The 17,910-nt window shown below is 66.8% G+C and overlaps 2 protein-coding genes across 5 annotated transcripts; both read right to left on the bottom strand.

Moving 5' to 3' along the window:
- Nucleotides 1–701: 701 nt before the first annotated feature.
- On the bottom strand, nt 702–13,776 carry ATP8B2 (ATPase phospholipid transporting 8B2). 4 transcript variants are annotated; one of them, XM_065857513.2, is made up of 28 exons: nt 13,626–13,776; nt 12,556–12,614; nt 11,233–11,346; nt 11,055–11,153; nt 10,902–10,963; nt 10,741–10,813; nt 10,520–10,590; nt 10,318–10,397; nt 9,975–10,133; nt 9,813–9,901; nt 9,539–9,735; nt 9,214–9,240; nt 8,756–8,964; nt 8,191–8,234; nt 7,959–8,124; nt 6,587–6,775; nt 5,453–5,568; nt 5,196–5,360; nt 5,004–5,115; nt 4,800–4,905; nt 4,280–4,424; nt 3,604–3,787; nt 3,259–3,482; nt 2,907–2,990; nt 2,501–2,746; nt 1,516–1,654; nt 1,314–1,444; nt 702–1,230 (listed from the first exon to the last, which is right to left on the bottom strand). In XM_065857513.2, exons 1-28 carry the CDS (start codon nt 13,654–13,656, stop codon nt 985–987), a joined length of 3,567 nt encoding a protein of 1,188 aa, XP_065713585.1. In that variant the 5' UTR covers nt 13,657–13,776; the 3' UTR covers nt 702–984. The 4 variants fall into 4 exon arrangements, with proteins under 4 accessions (XP_065713585.1, XP_071656428.1, XP_065713586.1 ...); XM_071800327.1 differs by having other exon boundaries at nt 11,055–11,072; XM_065857514.2 differs by lacking the exon at nt 9,214–9,240.
- Nucleotides 13,777–15,364: 1,588 nt separating this feature from the next.
- Nucleotides 15,365–17,771, bottom strand: HAX1 (HCLS1 associated protein X-1). The gene is given in 8 exon segments (XM_065857643.2): nt 15,365–15,700; nt 15,782–15,932; nt 16,668–16,783; nt 16,865–16,910; nt 17,000–17,127; nt 17,219–17,433; nt 17,525–17,747; nt 17,750–17,771. Coding segments are annotated over 8 exon segments (1,020 nt in total). The 3' UTR covers nt 15,365–15,581.
- Between the last annotated feature and the right edge of the window lie 139 nt (nt 17,772–17,910).

Below are 17,910 nucleotides of genomic sequence, written 5' to 3'. Positions count from 1 at the left end.
GGTGCGGGCGGGGGCGGCTCCGCGGGCAGCACGTGCGCCCGGGGGGGGCGGGGCAAGCGGTACCGCCCCCTCCCGGTGTCCCGCGGTGTCCCGGACCCGCCCCCGGAGGACGCAGAAACCGTTCAGAATATCGAGGGGTTTTATAAAGAAACCTGTTGGGTTTTTTCCCTTTAAAATTACGTTTGGTTGGGGGGGGGGGCGGTATTTCTTTGTGGGTTTTTTTTGTTTGTTTTGGGGTTTTCTCTTTGTTTTTTGGGGGGGTTATTGGTTTTTTGATTGTTTTTTATTTGGGGGGTTGTTCTGTTTCGTTGCCGTTGTGTTTGTTGCTCTATGGACCCATATAGAAACGCATCATAAATTAAGACACCCCCCGTCCCCCCGCAACACCAAATAACCCCCCAAACCCCCACTCCAGATCCTCTTTGGTATCAAGGGCAGAGCAGCCCCGGGACCCCCGATGAGGGGACAACGTCCCCCCCAAAAAGGCTCCGATCAAGGAGGAGGAGGAGGGGGAGGAAGCAGCGGTTGTGACCCCCCCGCATGGGCCCGAATCTCAGCACCCGTGAACCCGCAAAAATCAGGAAGGCGCCAGAATCGCTTCCCCTTTCCCCCCCAGCGCTGGCACAAACACCAGGGAGGGTGACAAGGGGACAACGACACCCCTGACCCCCCCCCCCAGAGAAACGAGTCGCTCTGTCCACTTGGAGTTTTCCTTCCCTTTTTTTTCTCTGGTTTGTGGCTTTTTTTGTTATTTTCTTTTTTTTAATATAAAAAAAGACACGCGGGGGGGGAGGTGGGGGGGAGGCGCTGTCACCCCCCCCCAGGGACCCCCGCATTGGTGGCTCTGGCACGATACATTCGCGTGACGGGGGGTGGAGGTGAATACTATGTGTGTGTGGGGGGGACGCAGCATCCGTCCGTCTGTCCATCCGGTACATTTTTGGTTACACCGCGGTGCCAGGGTGGGGTGGGGGGGCTGCGATTTCACACCTTGGGCGCCTTGTCGGGGCTGCTGGCGTCGCTGCCCTTCTTCTTGCGCAGGGTCTCGATCCATCCGGCGCTGAGCGCCAGGGAGCTGAGCCGCATGTTCTTGCCGGACATGATGAGCTCGCCGAACCCCTCCTGGTGCGAGAAGGCGTAGCCGGAGCGGCGCGACCCCGCGCGCCCCACGCGCCGCATGCACCGGTGCTGCGCCTTCTGCTTCTTGCGCACCAGCTGGGTGTAGCGCACCTGGGGGGCACGGGGACGGCGTCAAGAACCGCGGGGACTCACCGGGGACGGGGTCCTGTGCGTGTCCCCCACCCCGGTCTCACCGTATCGGACAGTTCTGGCTTCAGGTCCAGCTTGAGGAAGCGAAAGGCCACGACGGGCACGATGCAGACGACGGTGGTGAGGGCGATGGTGAGCCAGACCGTGGGCTGCGCCAGCGTGTTCTGCGCGTTACCTGGGGGGGGACACGCGGATCCAGCAGCCGCCGGGGTGGGGGTGTCGCTCGGTGACCCCCCCCGGACTCACCCACGAAGCGGAACTGGTTGGGGAACATGTGGAAGAGGCCATCGCTGTGCATGGCGAAGAGGATGGCGAAGTAGGCGGCCAGGCTGCCCCAGATGAAGAAGTGGTTGATGGCCGTCCAGAAACCCGTGTCCAGGCCGATCTGGGGGAGAGGGGATGGAGGAGGGGATGGCCACTGTGCTCAGGGATGGCCACTGCGCTCAGGGGATGGCCACTGTGCTCAAGGGATGGCTACTGTGGTCAGGGGATGGCCACTGTGCTCAGGGATGGCCACCATGCTACATGAATGGCCACCATGCCCAGGGACAGCCACTGTGCTCAGGGATGGCCACTGTGGTCAGGGATGGCCACTGTGCTCAGGAGATGGCCACTGTGCTCAGGAGATGGCCACTGTGCTCAAGGATGGCCACTGTGCTCAAGGGATGGCTACTGTGGTCAGGGATGGCCACTGTGCTCAGGGGATGGTCACTGTGCTCAGGGGATGGCCAGTGTGCTCAGGGGATGGCCACCATGCTACATGAATGGCCACCATGCCCAGGGACAGCCACTGTGCTCAAGGGAGGGCCACCATGCTCAGAGAATGGCCACTGTGCTCAGCGGATGGCCATCGTGCTCAAGGGATAGCCACCATGCTCAGGAAATGGCCACCGTGCTACAGGGATGGCCACTGTGCTCAGGGGATGGCCATCGTGCTACAGGGATGGCCACCAAGCTCAGGCAATAGCCACCATGCTCAGGGAACGGCCACCAAACTCAGAGAATGGCCACCATCCTCAGGAAAAGGCCACCATGCTCAGGGGATGGCCACTGTGCTCAGGTAATGGCCACCATCCTCAGAGAATGGCCACCATGCTCAGGGACAGCCACCATGCTCAGGGACAGCCACCATGCTCAGGGAACGGCCACCAAGCTCCCGGCACGGCCGCAGGGCAGGATGGGACCCAGCCCTCCCCTCCATCGCACCCGGGGCTCGGGGCCGCGTCCCCACCTGCACGCTGACCACGATGACGAGGGACGTGGCGACGGTGACAGCGAAGGACTGGTAGTCGGCCAGCTGGGCGCCGTCGTCGCGGGTGGCGTCGGCGAAGACGCCGTAGGGGATGAAGAACATGAGCACGGACGTGTAGATGCCCTGGGCGATGCAGATGAAGAACTCGCGCTTGTTGAAGAGCAGGTTGAGCTGCCCGGGCTCGTAGAGCTTGGGGTACTCCATGCTCCGCTGCTCCGGCACGTCCTGGGGGGCACAGGGTGATGTGGGGACCCGCTCCGACCGCTGGGGCTGCGCCAGGCTCTGGCAGCGCCCATGGAGGGACAAGGACGCGCGGTGGCCCTTTGTCACCTCGCTGCGGGCAGCCGGGCCGGCACACGGGGACCCCGGTGCTCCGCCGCCGTACCTGGTCGAAGACACCCATGGCGAGCACGGGCAGTGAGGTGTAGACGATGTTGTAGAGCGTGATGAAGTACTGGTCGTACACGGTCTGCGCGGAACCCAGCGCTCAGGGGGACGTGAGACGCAAGACGCGACCACCCCGTGTCCCACGCGGCCACCGCGGCCCCGGCGGGGACAGCGGAGCCACCGCCGGCACACGGGCCACTCAACCTCAACCTCCCCTGGCGCAACTTGCGGCCGTTCCTCTCATCCCGTTGCTTGTTCCGACCCCCCAGCTCCAACCTCATTGAGATGATCCAGACCCAGCACACGCAGAGGGTGCCACGCTGACCCCCCCACTCGCCCCGGTTGCTCACCTGCGCCGAGAAGCCGCAGAAGAAGCCGAACCAGAAGTGGACCATGGTGAAGGCGAAGTTCTTGTAGAAGAAGTAGCAGAGGAACTTGCACATGCGCAGGTAGGACCAGCGCCCGTGCACCAGGAGCAGGCGCTGCAGGAATTTGAACTGGGAGAAGGAGTAGTCGGAGGCCAGCACCGCCTGGATGCCCTCCTGCCCGCTGATCCCCACCCCGATGTGGGCGGCTGCGGAGGGAACAGACGTGGGGTCGGGACGGAGCACCCGGTGGTGACACAGAGGGACAAGGACAGACGCCGCGCACCCCCCGGGGTGGTGCAAGGGGCACGTGGAGCTCCCCAGACTCACTCTTGATCATGCTGACATCGTTGGCTCCGTCGCCGATGGCCAAGGTGACGGCTTTCTTGTACTTCTTCACCAGCTCCACCACCTGGGCTTTCTGCAGTGGCGTCACGCGGCAGCAGATGACGGCTTTACAGGCGCACGCTGTCTCCAGGAACTCCACCTCCATGTCGGCCTCCAGCGCGTGGGCCTGCGGGGACAGCGGGGGACGGTGGGGGACACGGCCGGTCCCGTCACCAAGATGCTGGAGGGAGTGGAGCATCTCCCGTGTGAGGAAAGGCTGAGGGAGCTGGGGCTCTGGAGCTGGAGAAGAGGAGACTGAGGGGGGACTCATTGCTGGGGATCAAGATGGAAAGGGGCAGTGTCAGGAGGATGGAGCCAGGCTCTGCTGGGTGACACCCAGTGACAGGACAAGGGGCAATGGGTGCAAACTGGAACACAGGAGGTTCCGCTGGAAGATGAGAAGCAACTTGTTGGGGGTGAAGGTGGCAGAGCCTGGCCCAGGCTGCCCAGGGAGGTTGTGGAGTCTCCTTCTCTGCAGACATTCAAACCCCCTGGACCCCTTCCTGTGGAACCTCAGCTGGGTGCTCCTGCTCCGGGGGGATTGCACTGGGTGGGCTTTGAGGTCCCTTTAACCCCTCACACCCTGTCACTCTGTCACACCGGCGCCCAGCGTCCCTACCAGGCTGTGCCCGTTGATGACCAGGGCGTATTCGCCCGCGATGGCTTCCAGCACCGAGGTGAGCTTGGAGGACGAGAGTTTCTCCTGGTAGGAGAAGCCGTTGGCCGTGGAGTGCGAGGCGTCCATCATCTTCTCCCGGGCTTTCCTGCGGGGAAAGAGAATCGGAGAGGAACCGTTTGGGTTGGAAAAGAGCTTTAGGAGTCCAACTGCTCCCCACCCCTGGCACTGCCCCATGTCCCTGGGAACCTCATCTCTGTGTATCCAACCCCTCCAGGGTGGTGACTCCAGCACTGCCCTGGGCAGCTGTTCCAACACCCACAGCCCTTTGGGGAGAAACCACCCCAAATTTCCACCCTCAACGTCTCCTTGAGGCCGTTTCCTCTGCTCCTGGCGCTTGTTCCTGGGGAGCAGAGCCCGACCCCCCCCGGCTCCAAGCTCCTTTCAGGCAGTTCAGAGAGTCAGGGCCCCCCGATTCTGTGCACTTTGCACCCCCACGTCCCTTTTGCCCCCCAAGCCTCACCTGAGCTCCTCTCGCACCTCCAGCACGGTGTGACCCGTCACCACGAACACCTCGGTCATGTCGTCCGTCAGCATCTTGCAGGAGTAGCCGATGTTCACGGCCGTTTCTGGGGACGGGACACCAGGGTCACCTCGGGGGGGTGGCACCTGCCCCATGGCCCCCCAGGCAGTTGGGATCCAGCCCCACACCCCCCCAGCGCCTCACCCTGCTTGTCCCCCGTCAGCACCCAGATCTTGATGTTGGCCAGCGTCAGGATGGCGATGGTTTCGGGGACCCCCTGCTGCAGCTTGTCCTCGATGGCCGTGGCTCCCAGCAGCTGCCGGGGGGGGACCCAAAAAGGCGGCAGCTCCACCGGGGCCGCCCGGCCGCCGCGCCCCCCCCCAGCCCTCCCCGTACCATCATATCGTGCTCCACCTCGTCGTAGAGCCGGGCCAGGCGGTCGTCCCGCGCCTCGGGGACGCTCCCGGCGCGGCGCAGCCGCTCGGCCCAGTCCTCGTAGTAACCGTCCTCCAGGTCTTTGTACGCCAGCACCAGCGTCCGCAGCCCCTCGCCCGCGTATTCCTGCAACGCGCAGAGCCCGGTGGTGGCCCCCGGACCCTCGTGGCCCCCCCGGGACAGGGGACGAACCCCCGCGCGCTCCCGTCCCCGCTCACGTTGAGGTGGTCGGTGGTGACGGTGCTCAGGTCCGCGCTGAGCGGGTGCAGCCGCTCCAGCAGGATGGTGTCGGCGCCCTTGCAGTACAGCCGGATCCTGCCCTCGGGGCTGCGCACTGCGGGGGACGGGGACACGGTGCAGGGGACGGGGACACGATGCAGGGGGTGGGGACACGGTGCAGGGGACGGGGGGCGGGAGGAGGTTCCCGCTCCAACCCCCCGTCCTGACCCCGCGACATCCCCATGGTCAGGTCATTGCCTGTGTGGGGGTGGTCCCGGCACCGAACCCAGCCCCCAGCCCCATGGGGACCCCCAAGGCCCATGAGGACCCTCCCAGCCCCACCATGTCCCCCTCAGTCCCACTGTGACCCTCCAAACCCCACTGCAACCCTCCCAGCCCCACTGTGTCCCTCCCAGCCCCATGGGGACCCTCCCAGCCCGACCGTGTCCCCCTCAGTCCCACTGTGACCCTCCCAGCCCCACTATGACCCTCCAGCCCCATGGGAACTTTCCCAGCCCCACCATGACCCTCCAAACCCCACTGCGACCCTCCCAGCCCCACTATGACCCTCCAGCCCCATGGGGACCTTCACAGCCCCACCATGACCCTCCAAACCCCACTGCGACCCTCCCAGCCCCATGGGGACCTTCCCAGCCCCACCATGACCCTCCAAACCCCACTGCGACCCTCCCAGCCCCATGGGGACCTTCCCAGCCCCACCACGACCCTCCAAACCCCACTGCAACCCTCCCAGCCCCACTGTGACCCTCCCAGCCCCATGGGGACCTTCCCAGCCCCACCACGACCCTCCAAACCCCACTGTGACCCTCCCAGCCCCATGGGGACCTTCCCAGGCCCCCCAGCCCCACTGTGACCCTCCCAGCCCCATGGGGACCCTCCCAGCCCCACTGTGACTCTCCAGCCCTATGGGGACCTTTCCATACCCTCACAGTCCCCCCAGCCCCACCATGACCCTCCCAGCCCCACCATGACCCTCCCAGCCCCACCGCGACCCTCCCAGCCCCACTGCGACCCTCCCAGCCCCACCATGACCCTCCCAGCCCCATGGGGACCTTCCCAGCCCCACCGCGACCCTCCCAGCCCCACCGCGCCCCCCGGCGCCCCCGTCTCACCGATGACGGACATGCGCTTGCGGAGGTTGTTGAAGTCCAGGATGGCCAGCAGCTGGTAGGTGACGGCGCGGCCCAGCTCCTGCACCGTGATGGTGCTGGGCGTGCGGGACCGGAACACGAAGCCGAAGTTCCTGGCGGCCGCCACCAGCGCCCCCTCGTCCGGGGACTGCGCCTTGTACAACAGCTCCCCTGGGGACAGCGGGGGGGTCACAGCACTGGGGGGGTCACAGTGCTGGGGGTCACAGCGCAGGGGACACAGTGCTGGAAGACACAGTGCTGGGGGGACACAAAACTGGGGGGACACAGTGCTGGGGGGGTCAGGAGGGTCACAGTGCTGGGGGGACACAGTGCTGGGGGTCACAGTGCTGGGGGTCACAGTGCTGGGGGGTCACAGTGCTGGGGGGACACAGTGCTGGGGGGGTCAGGAGGGTCACAGTGCTGGGGGGACACAGTGCTGGAGGTCACAGCACTGGGGGGTCACAGCGCTCGGGGGGTCACAAGACTGAGGCAACACAAGACTGGGGGAGTCACAGCACCAGGGGTCACAGTGCTGGGGGGGTCACAGTCCTGGGGGGGTCACAGCGCTCGGGGGGTCACAGCACTGAGGCAACACAAGACTGGGGGAGTCACAGCACCAGGGGTCACAGTGCTGGGGGGACACAGTGGTGGGGGACACAGTGCAGGGAGGGTCACAGCACTGGGGGGGGGTCATAGCATGGGGGGTCACAGCACTGGGGGGGTCACAGTGCTGGGGGGGTCATAGCACAGGGGGGTTACAGTGCTGGGGGAGCCACAGTGCTGGGGGGGTCACAGCACTGGGGGGGTCATAGCACAGGGGGGTCACAGTGCTGGGGGGACACAGTGGTGGGGGACACAGTGCAGGGAGGGTCACAGCACTGGGCGGGGGTCATAGCATGGGGGGTCACAGCACTGGGGGGGTCACAGTGCTGGGGGGGTCACAGTGCTGGGGGGGTCACAGCACAGGGGGGTCACAGTGCTGGGGGGGTCACAGTGCTGGGGGGTCACAGCACAGGGGGGTTAAAGTGCTGGGGGGGTCACAGTGCTGGGGGGGTCACAGCACAGGGGGGTCACAGTGCTGGGGGGGTCACAGTGCTGGGGGGTCACAGCACAGGGGGGTCACAGCACAGGGGGGTCACAGTGCTGGGGGGGTCACAGCACAGGGGGGTCACAGCACAGGGGGGTCACAGTGCTGGGGGGGTCACAGCACAGGGGGGTCACAGCACAGGGGGGGTCACAGCACAGGGGGGTCACAGTGCTGGGGGGGTCACAGTGCTGGGGGGACACAGTGTGGGGGGGTCCCAGCGTGGGGGTCCCAGCGTGGGGGTCCCAGCGTGGGGGTCCCAGCGCCCACCCTGGCTCCTCTCCTCGGACATCACGGTGTGGCAGAGCGCGAGCAGGCGGAAGAACTCGTGCACGTGGGGGTCCCCCAGCTTGACGGCCTCCAGCAGGCTGGGGTCCCAGAACCGGAACCGCGGGTCGGCCAGCGGGTTGAAGGAGAAGTCCACGGGCTCCGGCCTCTGCGGGGGCACACGGGGGGGTCACCCGTGCCGCACGGCCCCGCGCCCGCCCCGCGCCGCCCTTACCTCTCCCAGCTCCGCCTGGGCACCCAGCACGTCCTGCACGTCACCTGCGGAACGGGGCCACGGATGAGCGGGGACGCCCACCCCGCGCTGCCCCCCGTGTGCTGCTTCACTGAGAACGGGTTCATTCTCCTCATGTGCTTACAAACCTTCCTTCTCCATCACCCATTATTCGGGTTTAGTTTGGGAACAAGAGGTACCAGCCCAGCACAGAGTTAATTAATGTGTTTAATTGCTCTGCTCTGAGAGCCAAGGGCGCTGAGCTCTGCCCACAGGGGTGAGGCAGCGAGGAAGGGGATGGACGGACAGAGCCGGACTGACACCCACACTGAGCAGTGTTCCAGCCAATTAGCATCATGCTAATTATCTTAAGAGAGCCAGGACCTCTCTCTTTGGCTTTTCTCACTCTTACTCTGTATTTATCTCAACCCACGTTGCGATTCTCCCCCCTCTCGGGGTGCGGGAGGCGAGCGAGCGGCTGCGTGGTTCTATTGCCAACCCGGGTTAAACCACAACACCCCAAACCCCGTGTGGGAGGGAGCCGGAGCAGCCACCCCCCGGCGCTCACCGTAGCTGTGCCCGTTCACCGAGCACTTGCTGAAGACCATGATGTTCTGGGTGAGGGTGCCGGTCTTGTCGGAGAAGATGTACTCGACCTGGCCCAGCTCCTCGTTGAGGGTGGTGGTGCGCGCCTCGGCCGGCGTGCGCCGCTTGGCGCAGTACATCTTCTTGTCCCAGTTGATGAAGTAGCTGTGCCCGAGCCGGATCACCTCCACGCTGCCAAGGGGACGCAGCCGGGTGTCACCGGGGGTGGGCGACACCACCGGGGACACGCGCGCCCGCCCCCCCGGACCACCCCGAAACGCTGCGCCCGTCCCTACCGACAGCCAAGCCGGGGCTGGGGACGCGGGGCCCGGCACCAAGGGACGTCCCGCCGGGGGTGTCGCGCGTCTATGTGCCCCCAAACCCCCTCCCCGGCCCCCCGGCAATGAGCTAATGGGAGGGGTGGGGGCGACACGTTCTTACCTCGGGGTAAGGGTGACAGAACCCATGCTGGGGAACGAAAAGAGAGAGAAATTAAAAGAGAGAGAGAAGGGGACAGTGCGGGAGCCTGGGGGCTGCGCGGGGGGGCAGCAAAACAACCAGCGTGCAGCCAGGGGGGGCAGAGATGAGCAGCCAGACAAGACGCAGCCGGGGGGGGGGGACAAGTGGGGTGTGAGGTTTTGGGGATCCCCGAGGGCAGCCCCCCCGCGCACACAGCTCCGTCCCTGTGTCCCCTCCCCGCGGGGCACCCCGAATTAACCGCCCCCCCCCCCCCCGCCTCCTCCTCGCCCAGCCCTTCGGCCCCTACCTCACGTAGAGCGAGATGGGCACCACGGTGTTGAGGATGATGATGTAGGACCAGAAGGAGAGGAAGCCGGAGAAGAAGGCACTGTGCACCCCCTCGTCCCAGGGCAGGTAGATCTGGAAGCAGACGCCCACCTCGTGCTCCCAAATGGCGTTGCCGATGGCCAGGATCACCCCCATGCACACCAGGAACCCAAAAATCTGCGGAGGGGAGGGGGAGACGTCAGAGACCTCGAACCAGAGCTGGGGGGTCACCCGGGATCCTCCCCACCCCGTACCCAGAGCACCAGCGTGTTCATCAGCCGGTCGATGCTCGTGCGCTTGAACTTGGTCCGGCCGCTGTTCTGCATCAGCTTCGTGTCGGGCCCTGGGGAGAGGGGTGGGGGTCAGGGGGGGTCCCCTGTTCCATATGGGGGGGCGGCATCACCGTCCCCACCCACCCGCGAAGACCACGAGGCCGAAGCACCACTCGGTGTTGCGCAGGACGCAGCCCCGCAGCAGCATGTTCTGGTTGCTCAGGGGGTATTTGTTCTCCTTCCAGTACAGCGTCCCCCCAAATTTGTCCAGCTTGTTGTTGGGGGGCTCGCAGATCACTTCACCTGGGAAAAACGGGGGGGACGCTCGGTTGTCACCGTCACCCAGGCTCCCAGTTCCACCCAGTGCTCCCACTATGGTCCCCAGCTCCACGCTTCACGCGGAGGGTCCTGGTGTCTCTGGGTGGGACCCACACCAGGGGACAAAAAGGGGGACCCCGGGGGCTCCCCATGGGTGGCAGGCACTCACCGTCAAACCCGGCCAGCTTGCCGGTGTCCCCCAGCTCCGAGGTGACGGGGATGGCCTGGCGCACCTTCATGTTGGTCTCTCTGCACATAACGGAGCGCGGGGGTGAGCGGTGACCGGGGACGGGGGACACTCGAGTGCTCCCCAAGTTCTGCTCGCTCTCGTTGTCACCGCTCGCCGTCCCCTGTCACACGGGGACACCCACCCGTCCAGCTCCGACGTCTCTATGTAGCACAAGCCGTGGGGTTCGCTGCTGGACAGGAGGAGCAGGTCGGCCTGCGGGGAGACACGGAGGGCCGGGCTGGCACCGGGGGACGTTGGGGACAAGGCTTTGGGGACACCGCGCTCAGCAGCCCTGGCTGGGGACACTTGTGCTCCAGCGCCTTCCCCAGCCCCGTTCCCATCTCTGATCTCGCTCGCGCTCACCGCCACGAACTGGTTGTTCTCCAGCTTGATGATGTCCCCGACGCGGACGTTCATCCACTGCTCCTGCCGCAGCCTGCGGGGGACACGGGGGACATGGGGGAGCCGCTGCCGTCACCCGTCCCCCGCCCCGTGTCCCCGTGTCCCCTCCCTGTGACACTCACCCTCCGCCGATCAGCACCTGAGACTGACGGTTGTTCACCTGGTTGTCGCTTTTATGGCGGAACTGGGGGAAGAGACGAGCGTCAACCGCAACGGGGTCCCCTGTCCCCGTGTCCCCGTGTCCCGCGGGGACAGGGACACCGGGGCCCACTCACATAGTCGTCGGTGGCGTCCTTGACGGCGGTGATGGTTAAGACAAGAACCAAAGGCACGATGGTGGTGAACCAGGAGAGCGAGGAGATCTGGGGGATCAGCTGGGGACGGGGACGGGGGTCACAGGGGACCCCAGACCCCACCCGAGCTCGGGGCCCTGTTTGCCCCCCCCCAAATTACCTGCAGGATGAGGAGGAAGAGGAAATAGGTGTTGGCCACTTCCTGGAACTGCTCGAAGAGGTTGACGGGCAGGAAGGTGACGATGTTGTACTTGGAGGTCTTGATGCAGTTGCTCTGGGGACGGGAAGGGGGGGTCAGGAGCCACCGAGGCCCCGCGACCCCCCCAGCAGGGCTGTCACTCACTGCCCCCCCAATTTGAGAGCCCAGACCCCCTCCAGAGCCGCTTCCTCCCTCTCAATCCCCAGCTGGGGACAATGACACCACCCAGTGCCCCCCAAGGGTGACCCCAGACCCTGTGTCCCCCCCAAGCCAGAAATAACCTCAGTGTGGAGGGGGGGACACCAAGGCGAGCGCTGCCCCTCCAGAAGCTCGTTAATTAACCAGAAGCTCGTTAATTAACCAGAAGCTCGTCAGGGTGCAGGCAGAGCTGGGGGTGTCAATGTGGGGCTGGGGGTGTCAATGGGGGAGGCTGGGGGTGTCAGTGTGGGGACTGGGGGTGTCAATGGGGGGCTGGGGGTGTCAGTGTGGGGCTGGGGGTGTCAATGGGGGAGCTGGGGGTGTCAATGGGGGAGGCTGGGGGTGTCAAGGGGGGCTGGCGGTGTCAAGGGGGGACTGGGGGTGTCAATGTGAGGCTGGGGGTGTGAATGGGGGACTGGGGGTGTCAATGGGGGGCTGGGGGTGTCAAGGGGGGACTGGGGGTGTCAATGGGGGAGGCTGGGGGTGTCAATGGGGGAGATCGGGGTGTCAATGAGGGGACTGGGGGTGTCAATGGGGGGACTGGGGGTGTCAATGGGGGAGCTGGGGGTGTCAATGGGGGGGGCTGGCGGTGTCAATGTGGGGCTGGCGGTGTCAATGTGGGGCTGGCGGTGTCAAGGGGGGACTGGGGGTGTCAATGTGGGACTGGGGGTGTCAATGTGAGACTGGGGGTGTCAATGGGGGGCTGGGGGTGTCAATGGGGGGCTGGGGGTGTCAAGGGGGGACTGGGGGTGTCAATGGGGGAGGCTGGGGGTGTCAATGGGGGAGATCGGGGTGTCAATGGGGGGACTGGGGGTGTCAATGGGGGAGGCTGGGGGTGTCAATGGGGGAGGCTGGGGGTGTCAATGGGAGAGATGGGGGTGTCAATGAGGGGACTGGGGGTGTCAATGGGGAGCATGGGGGTGTCAATGGGGGGGCTGCATGTGCCCCCCCCCAGACCCACAGCTCCATCAGCACTGTTTTCCCGGAGCCGGATTGAGCCCCACTGACCCGGGGGTGCCCCAGGGTTGTGTGGGGTCCCCCCAAAGCTGCCCGAGGGAGGGGGGCTGGCCGGGCCCCCCCACTCACCGCGTACTGGAACTTCTCGTTGTACTCCCGCGCGTTGGCTCGCACCCGCCGCTCCTCCTCTGCGCACAGCGCCCGTCAGCCTGCGCCCCAAAACTGCGCCCCAAACCTGCACCCCAAACCTGCACCCCAAACCTGCACCCCAACACCTGCACCCCAACACCTGCACCCCAACACCTGCACCCCAAACCCTTGCACCCTAAACCCTGAACCCCCAGGACCTCTGCACCCCATACCCTGCACCACAAAACCCTACACCCCAACACCCTGCACCCCAAACCTGACCCCAATCCCCTGCACCCCAAACCCTGCACCCCAAAACCTGAACCCCAAACCCTGAACCCTGCACCCCCAGAACCCCTTGCACCCCAGACCCTGCACCCCAAACCCTGAACTCAAACCCTTGCACCCAAACCCCTGAACCCCAAACCCCTGCACCCCAAACCCTGCACCCAAACCCTTGCACCCAAAACCCCTGCACCCTAAACCCTGAACCCCCAGAACTCCTGCACCCCAAACCCTGCACCCCTAAACTCCTACACCACGAATCCTGCACCCCAAACCACCTGCACCCCAACCCCCTGCACCCTAAACCCTGAACCCCCAGAACCTCTGCACCCCAAACCCTGCACCCAAAACCCCTGCACCCCAACCCCCTGCACCCTAAACCCTGAACCCCCAGAACCCCTGCACCCCATACCCTGCACCCCAAACCCTGCACCCCAAACCTGCACCCCATACCCTGCACCCCATACCCTGCACCCCAAACCCTGCACCCCAAACCTGCACCCCAAACCCTGCACCCCAAACCCTGCACCCCATACCCTGCACCCCAAACCCTGCACCCCAAACCTGCACCCCAAACCCTGCACCCCATATCCTGCACCCCAGAGCTCCCTGTGCACCCCCAGCCCCGGTATCCGCACCCCCGCCGCACCGCGGGTCCCTCGGGGGCCGCTCCCGGTCCCGGCCGTGCCTGCGGGTCCATCCCGGCCCTCCCGCCGCGTTACCGGGACAACGGCCGCTCCGGGGCCCGCCGGGGCCCAGCGGGGCCTCCCGGTTCCGCCGCTCACCTGGGGCCCGGCGGGCCGCGCACCGCTCCATGGCCCGCGGCCGCGCAGCCCATGGGGAGCGGGGGCCGGGGCCGGGGCCGGGCCGGTGGCGGGGCCGCTGCGGCCCCGCTGCTGCTGCCGCTGCCGCCGCTCAGCGCCCCATGGCCGCGGCGGCGCCGGTCGGCGGCGGAAGTGGCGGGGAACGGGAGGCGGGGAACGAGCCGGCGCTGCGGCGGGAGGGACGGGGGACCCCGGCGGGCGTGGGGAGTGGGGGTCCCGGGGGGGGCCTGGGGGGCAAAGGGGTCGTGGGGGTTCAGGGGCAGCACCGGAGGGTCGCGGTGTAACAACCATGGGGGTGCTGGGCGGCCCCGGGGGTCCCGGGGGCAGCACCGGGGGGGATTGGGGGGCTCCTGCGGGGCCAAAGGGGGTCTGGGGGGGTCAGGGACAGTCCCGGGGGGTCTCAGGGGCAGCACCAGGGGGGGCCTGGAGGGCCAGAGGGGGTCGTGGGGCTTCAGGGGCAGCACCGGAGGGTCCCGGTGTAACAACCATGGGGTGCTGGGCGGCCCCGGGGGTCCCGGGGGGTATCAGGGGCAGCCCCGGGGGGCATCAGGGGGGGTCCTGGGGGGCCAAAGGGGGTCTTGGGGGTCAGGGACAGTCCCAGGGGGTCTCTGGGACAGCCCTGGGGGGTCGTGGGGAGCAGGGGGTCCCGGGGGTATCAGGGGCAGCACCGGAGGGGGTACCGGGGGGGTCCTGGGGGGCCAAAGGGGGTTTTGGTGGTTCAGGGGCAGCTCCGGGGGGGTCCTGGTGTAACAACCATGGGGGTGCTGGGCAGCCCCAGGGGTCCTGGGCGGTATCAGGGGCAGCACCGGGCGGGGATCATAGGGGTCTTGGGGGTCAGGGACAGTCCCGGGGGGTCTCAGGGGCAGCCCTGGGGGGTCGTGGGGAGCAGGGGGTCCCAGGGGGTATTGGGGACGGCCCCGGGGGGGTCCCAGTGTAACAACCCCGTGGGTCATGGGGAGCTGGGTGTTGGGGTCCCAGGGGTGTCCTGGGGGGCAAAGGGGGTATGGGGGTCAGGGACAGTCCTGGGGGCATCAGGGGCAGCTCTGGGGGTTCTGGGGGACCAGGGACAGCCCCGTGTGATGGGTCCCGCTCATGGGGAGCAGGGGGGGCCTGAATGGAGGTTGGAGCCGGGGGGGTCGGGAACAAGCGCCAGTTGCACCAGGGGAGGTTGAGGGTGGAAATTTGGGGTGGTTTCTCCCCAAAGGGCTGTGGGTGTTGGAACAGCTGCCCAGGGCAGTGCTGGAGTCGCCATCCCTGGGGGGGTTAACACACAGATGAGGTTCTCAGGACACGTTCAGTGCCGGGGGGGGAACGCTTGGAGTCGATGATTTTAAAGCCCTTTTCCACTCCAAATGATTCCGTGATTCTCTGACTTCAATCAGCACCAAACCACACGGGCAGAGTCCTGCGTGGGGACAGGGACGGGAGCGTCCCCCCGCGGGACCCCCCAGGGCCCCCACGCGGCCGCGGGGAACCCAGGCCCCGCTCAGCTGAGCCAGCACCAGCGCTTTACCCCAGGGATCCCCGATTTTCTCCGCCTGCTCCCCATCCCACAGGCAGCGCTAATGAAGAGCCCTTGGAGAGGCTCCAGGACGGGCCGAGCGCGGCTCGGGGGGCATCAGCGCAGGCAGGGCCGTGGAGGGGGGGTTGTACCCCCAAACTGGGGGGGTCCCAGCCTGAAGGAGCCCGGCAGGTCACCCTTAGCATAAATAAACTTTATTTCTTTGTACACACACACACGTGAGCCCCACGGGGCCCCCGGCTCCCCGCAGCATCCGCCGTAAAAGCAGGGGGGGGAAAAGAGGCTGCTGCTCACCCCCTGCCCCGGACGGAGCCGAATCCATCGCAGCACCTCAGCAAAACGTGGGGTCCCCCCACACCTCACACATTCGGGGTGCTCGTCCAGGGGGGGCGCAGCTACCAGCTGGAGAACCAGCGGCGGAAGAAGGCGCCGAGCGCGGAGGAGGCGTCGCTCAGGGTGGGGGCGCGGAGCTCGTCCGGTCGCGGCCACGAGTCCGTGAACTGCGCCAGCTCCCCTGCCAGAGCAGCGGGAGCGCTCGGGGGGGCCCCAAACCCTCCGCGTGCCCCCCGTCCCCGTGGGGGGGACACACACTCACGGTCGTCCATGTTGAGCACCTCCTCGCGGTAGTCGCGGCGCTGCCCGTCCTCCTTGGTGGTGGTGATGAAGGCCTGGTCTCCTCTCCGGCGCGTCACCGTGGTCTCGCGGTGGCCCTGGCTGTCCTGCACCGTCCGGCGCTCCTCCACCGCCTGCCGCGCAGCACCGCGACCTCAGGGATCTCACCGCCACCGCCATGGCGTCCCCAAGTCACCCCCAGCCCGCCGGGGACACCACGGTGTCCCCAAGTCACCCTCAGTCTGCAGGGGACACCACAGCATCCCCAAGCCCATCAGGGACACCACAGCATCTCCAAGTCACCCCCAGCCCACTGGGGACACCACAGCGTCCCCAAGTCACCCCCAGTCTGCAGGGGACACCACAGTGTCCCCAAGTCACCCCAAACCTGACAGGGACATCACAGCATCCCCAGGTCACCCCCAGCCTGCTGGGGACACCACAGCGTCCCCAAGTCACCCCCAGTCTGTAGGGGACACCACAGTGTCCCCAAGTCACCCCAAACCTGATGAGGACACTACAGTGTCCCCAAGCCCACCAGGGACACCACAGTGTCCCCAAGCCCACTGGGGACACCACAGCATCCCCAGGTCACCCCCAGCCTGCCGGGGACACCACAGCATCCCCAAGTCACCCCAAACCCAATGAGGACACCAGTGTCCCCAAGCCCACCAGGACACCACAGTGTCCCCAAGTCACCCCCAGCCCGCAGGGGACACCACAGCATGCCCAGGTCACCCCCAGCCTGCCGGGGACACCACAGCGTCCCCAAGTCACCCCAAACCCGATGAGGGCACCACAGTGTCCCCAAGCCCACGAGGGACACCACAGTGTCCCCAGGTCACCCCCAACCCCCCGGGGACACTCACCCCATCAGGGAGAGTCACTTTGGTGACAGAGACGCTCTTGAAGTACGAGCGGGACTCGGGCTCTTTGGGTCTCAGGATGGTCCCCAGCCCCGCTGAGGACACCTGAGAGTCCAGATCTGCGCGGGAGACGTGTGACTGTGACAGTGACAGCGGCGTGGGGGACACTGAGACCCCCCCGTCCCCGCGCCACCACCCACCTTGATCCTCCTTGAGCGCAGGAGGAAGCGGGCGAGCGTCGTCCAGCTGCAAGGCAAAGCCGGTGACACAGGGTGACACAAGGTGACACAAGGTGACACAGGTGACCCCGCCACGGCCAAACCCGCGTCACCCACCCCCAGGAAGGGCGTCCAGGGCCGGGGGTCGCTGGGACCCTCGGGGTCTCCCGCGGCCGCACCGGGAGCGGGTCCGTCTGGTTCCTTCAGCATGGAGTCCCGCAGCGGGCGGCGGGGCTGGGGGGGCTCTGGGGGGCACAGGGAGGGGCGGTCAGGCCGGGGTGACCCCGGGACCCCGCGCAGCCCCCCAAGTGGGGGGCAGCCCCTTCCCATCCCCACCGAAGGGCTGGGGGGGCCCGGCCCAGGAGCCCCCGAAGAGCCCCAGGAGCTCCCCCATGTCCCGGAACAGCTCCTCGAAGGCGCCGCGGGAGCCGCCGGGGGTGAAGCCGAAGCCGAAGGTGAAATCCTGAGGGGGCTGCGCCGCGGCCGGGCCCGCATCGCCCTCCTCCTCGTCCTCCTCGTCCCACGCCGCGCCGAACAGCGGGTCCCGGGGCCTGTGGGACCGCGGCGCTGAGACACCCGGCCCGGGGACACCGGGGGGGCACCGGAGGGGAGCGGGGGTCATCGGGGGGGTGTTTCCGTTACCTTCCGCGCCCCGGGAACCCGAAGAACCCGCGAAACGCGTCGTAAAAACTCATCGCGTCTCCTCCGCCCTCCGCCTGCCGTAAAGCGCCGCGGGCGCAAACGGCGCCGGAAAGCGCCGCGGGGTGTCGTGAAGCGTCGGGGAAAGGGAGCGAAGGCGGCTGCGCGGGGCCCGATCCTGGGACGCGGGGCCCGATCCTGGGACGCGGGGCCCGATCCTGGGGGCTTGTCCCGCCCCCCGGGGGCACATCCCGCCCTGCAGACCCCCCTGTGCGCTTCCCAGGGTGGATCCTTCCCTATGGGAGGGGGGCTCTGGGTCCACCTGGTGTCCCCATTGCCACCCCCAGCCTCAAATGGGACCTCCCCCAGCAGCATCAGATGGCACCAAA

The sequence above is a fragment of the Patagioenas fasciata genome, chromosome 30 (assembly GCF_037038585.1).
Source record: "Patagioenas fasciata isolate bPatFas1 chromosome 30, bPatFas1.hap1, whole genome shotgun sequence".
NCBI lineage: Eukaryota > Metazoa > Chordata > Aves > Columbiformes > Columbidae > Patagioenas > Patagioenas fasciata.
The sequence above is the reverse complement of the archived record's forward strand: the minus strand, read 5'-3'. Positions and strand labels throughout refer to the sequence as shown.

Excerpts from the sequence above, each read along its gene's own strand:
- ATP8B2 (XM_065857513.2), bottom strand. The coding sequence starts at position 13,656 with ATGGAGCGGTGCGCGGCCCGCCGGGCCCCAG. Across the intron at positions 10,964-11,054 it reads AGGACGCCACCGACGACTAT|TTCCGCCATAAAAGCGACAA; the intron begins GTGAGTGGGCCC and ends CTCTTCCCCCAG. Across the intron at positions 9,902-9,974 it reads CGGCCTCGTGGTCTTCGCGG|GGCCCGACACGAAGCTGATG; the intron begins GTGGGTGGGGAC and ends CCCTCTCCCCAG.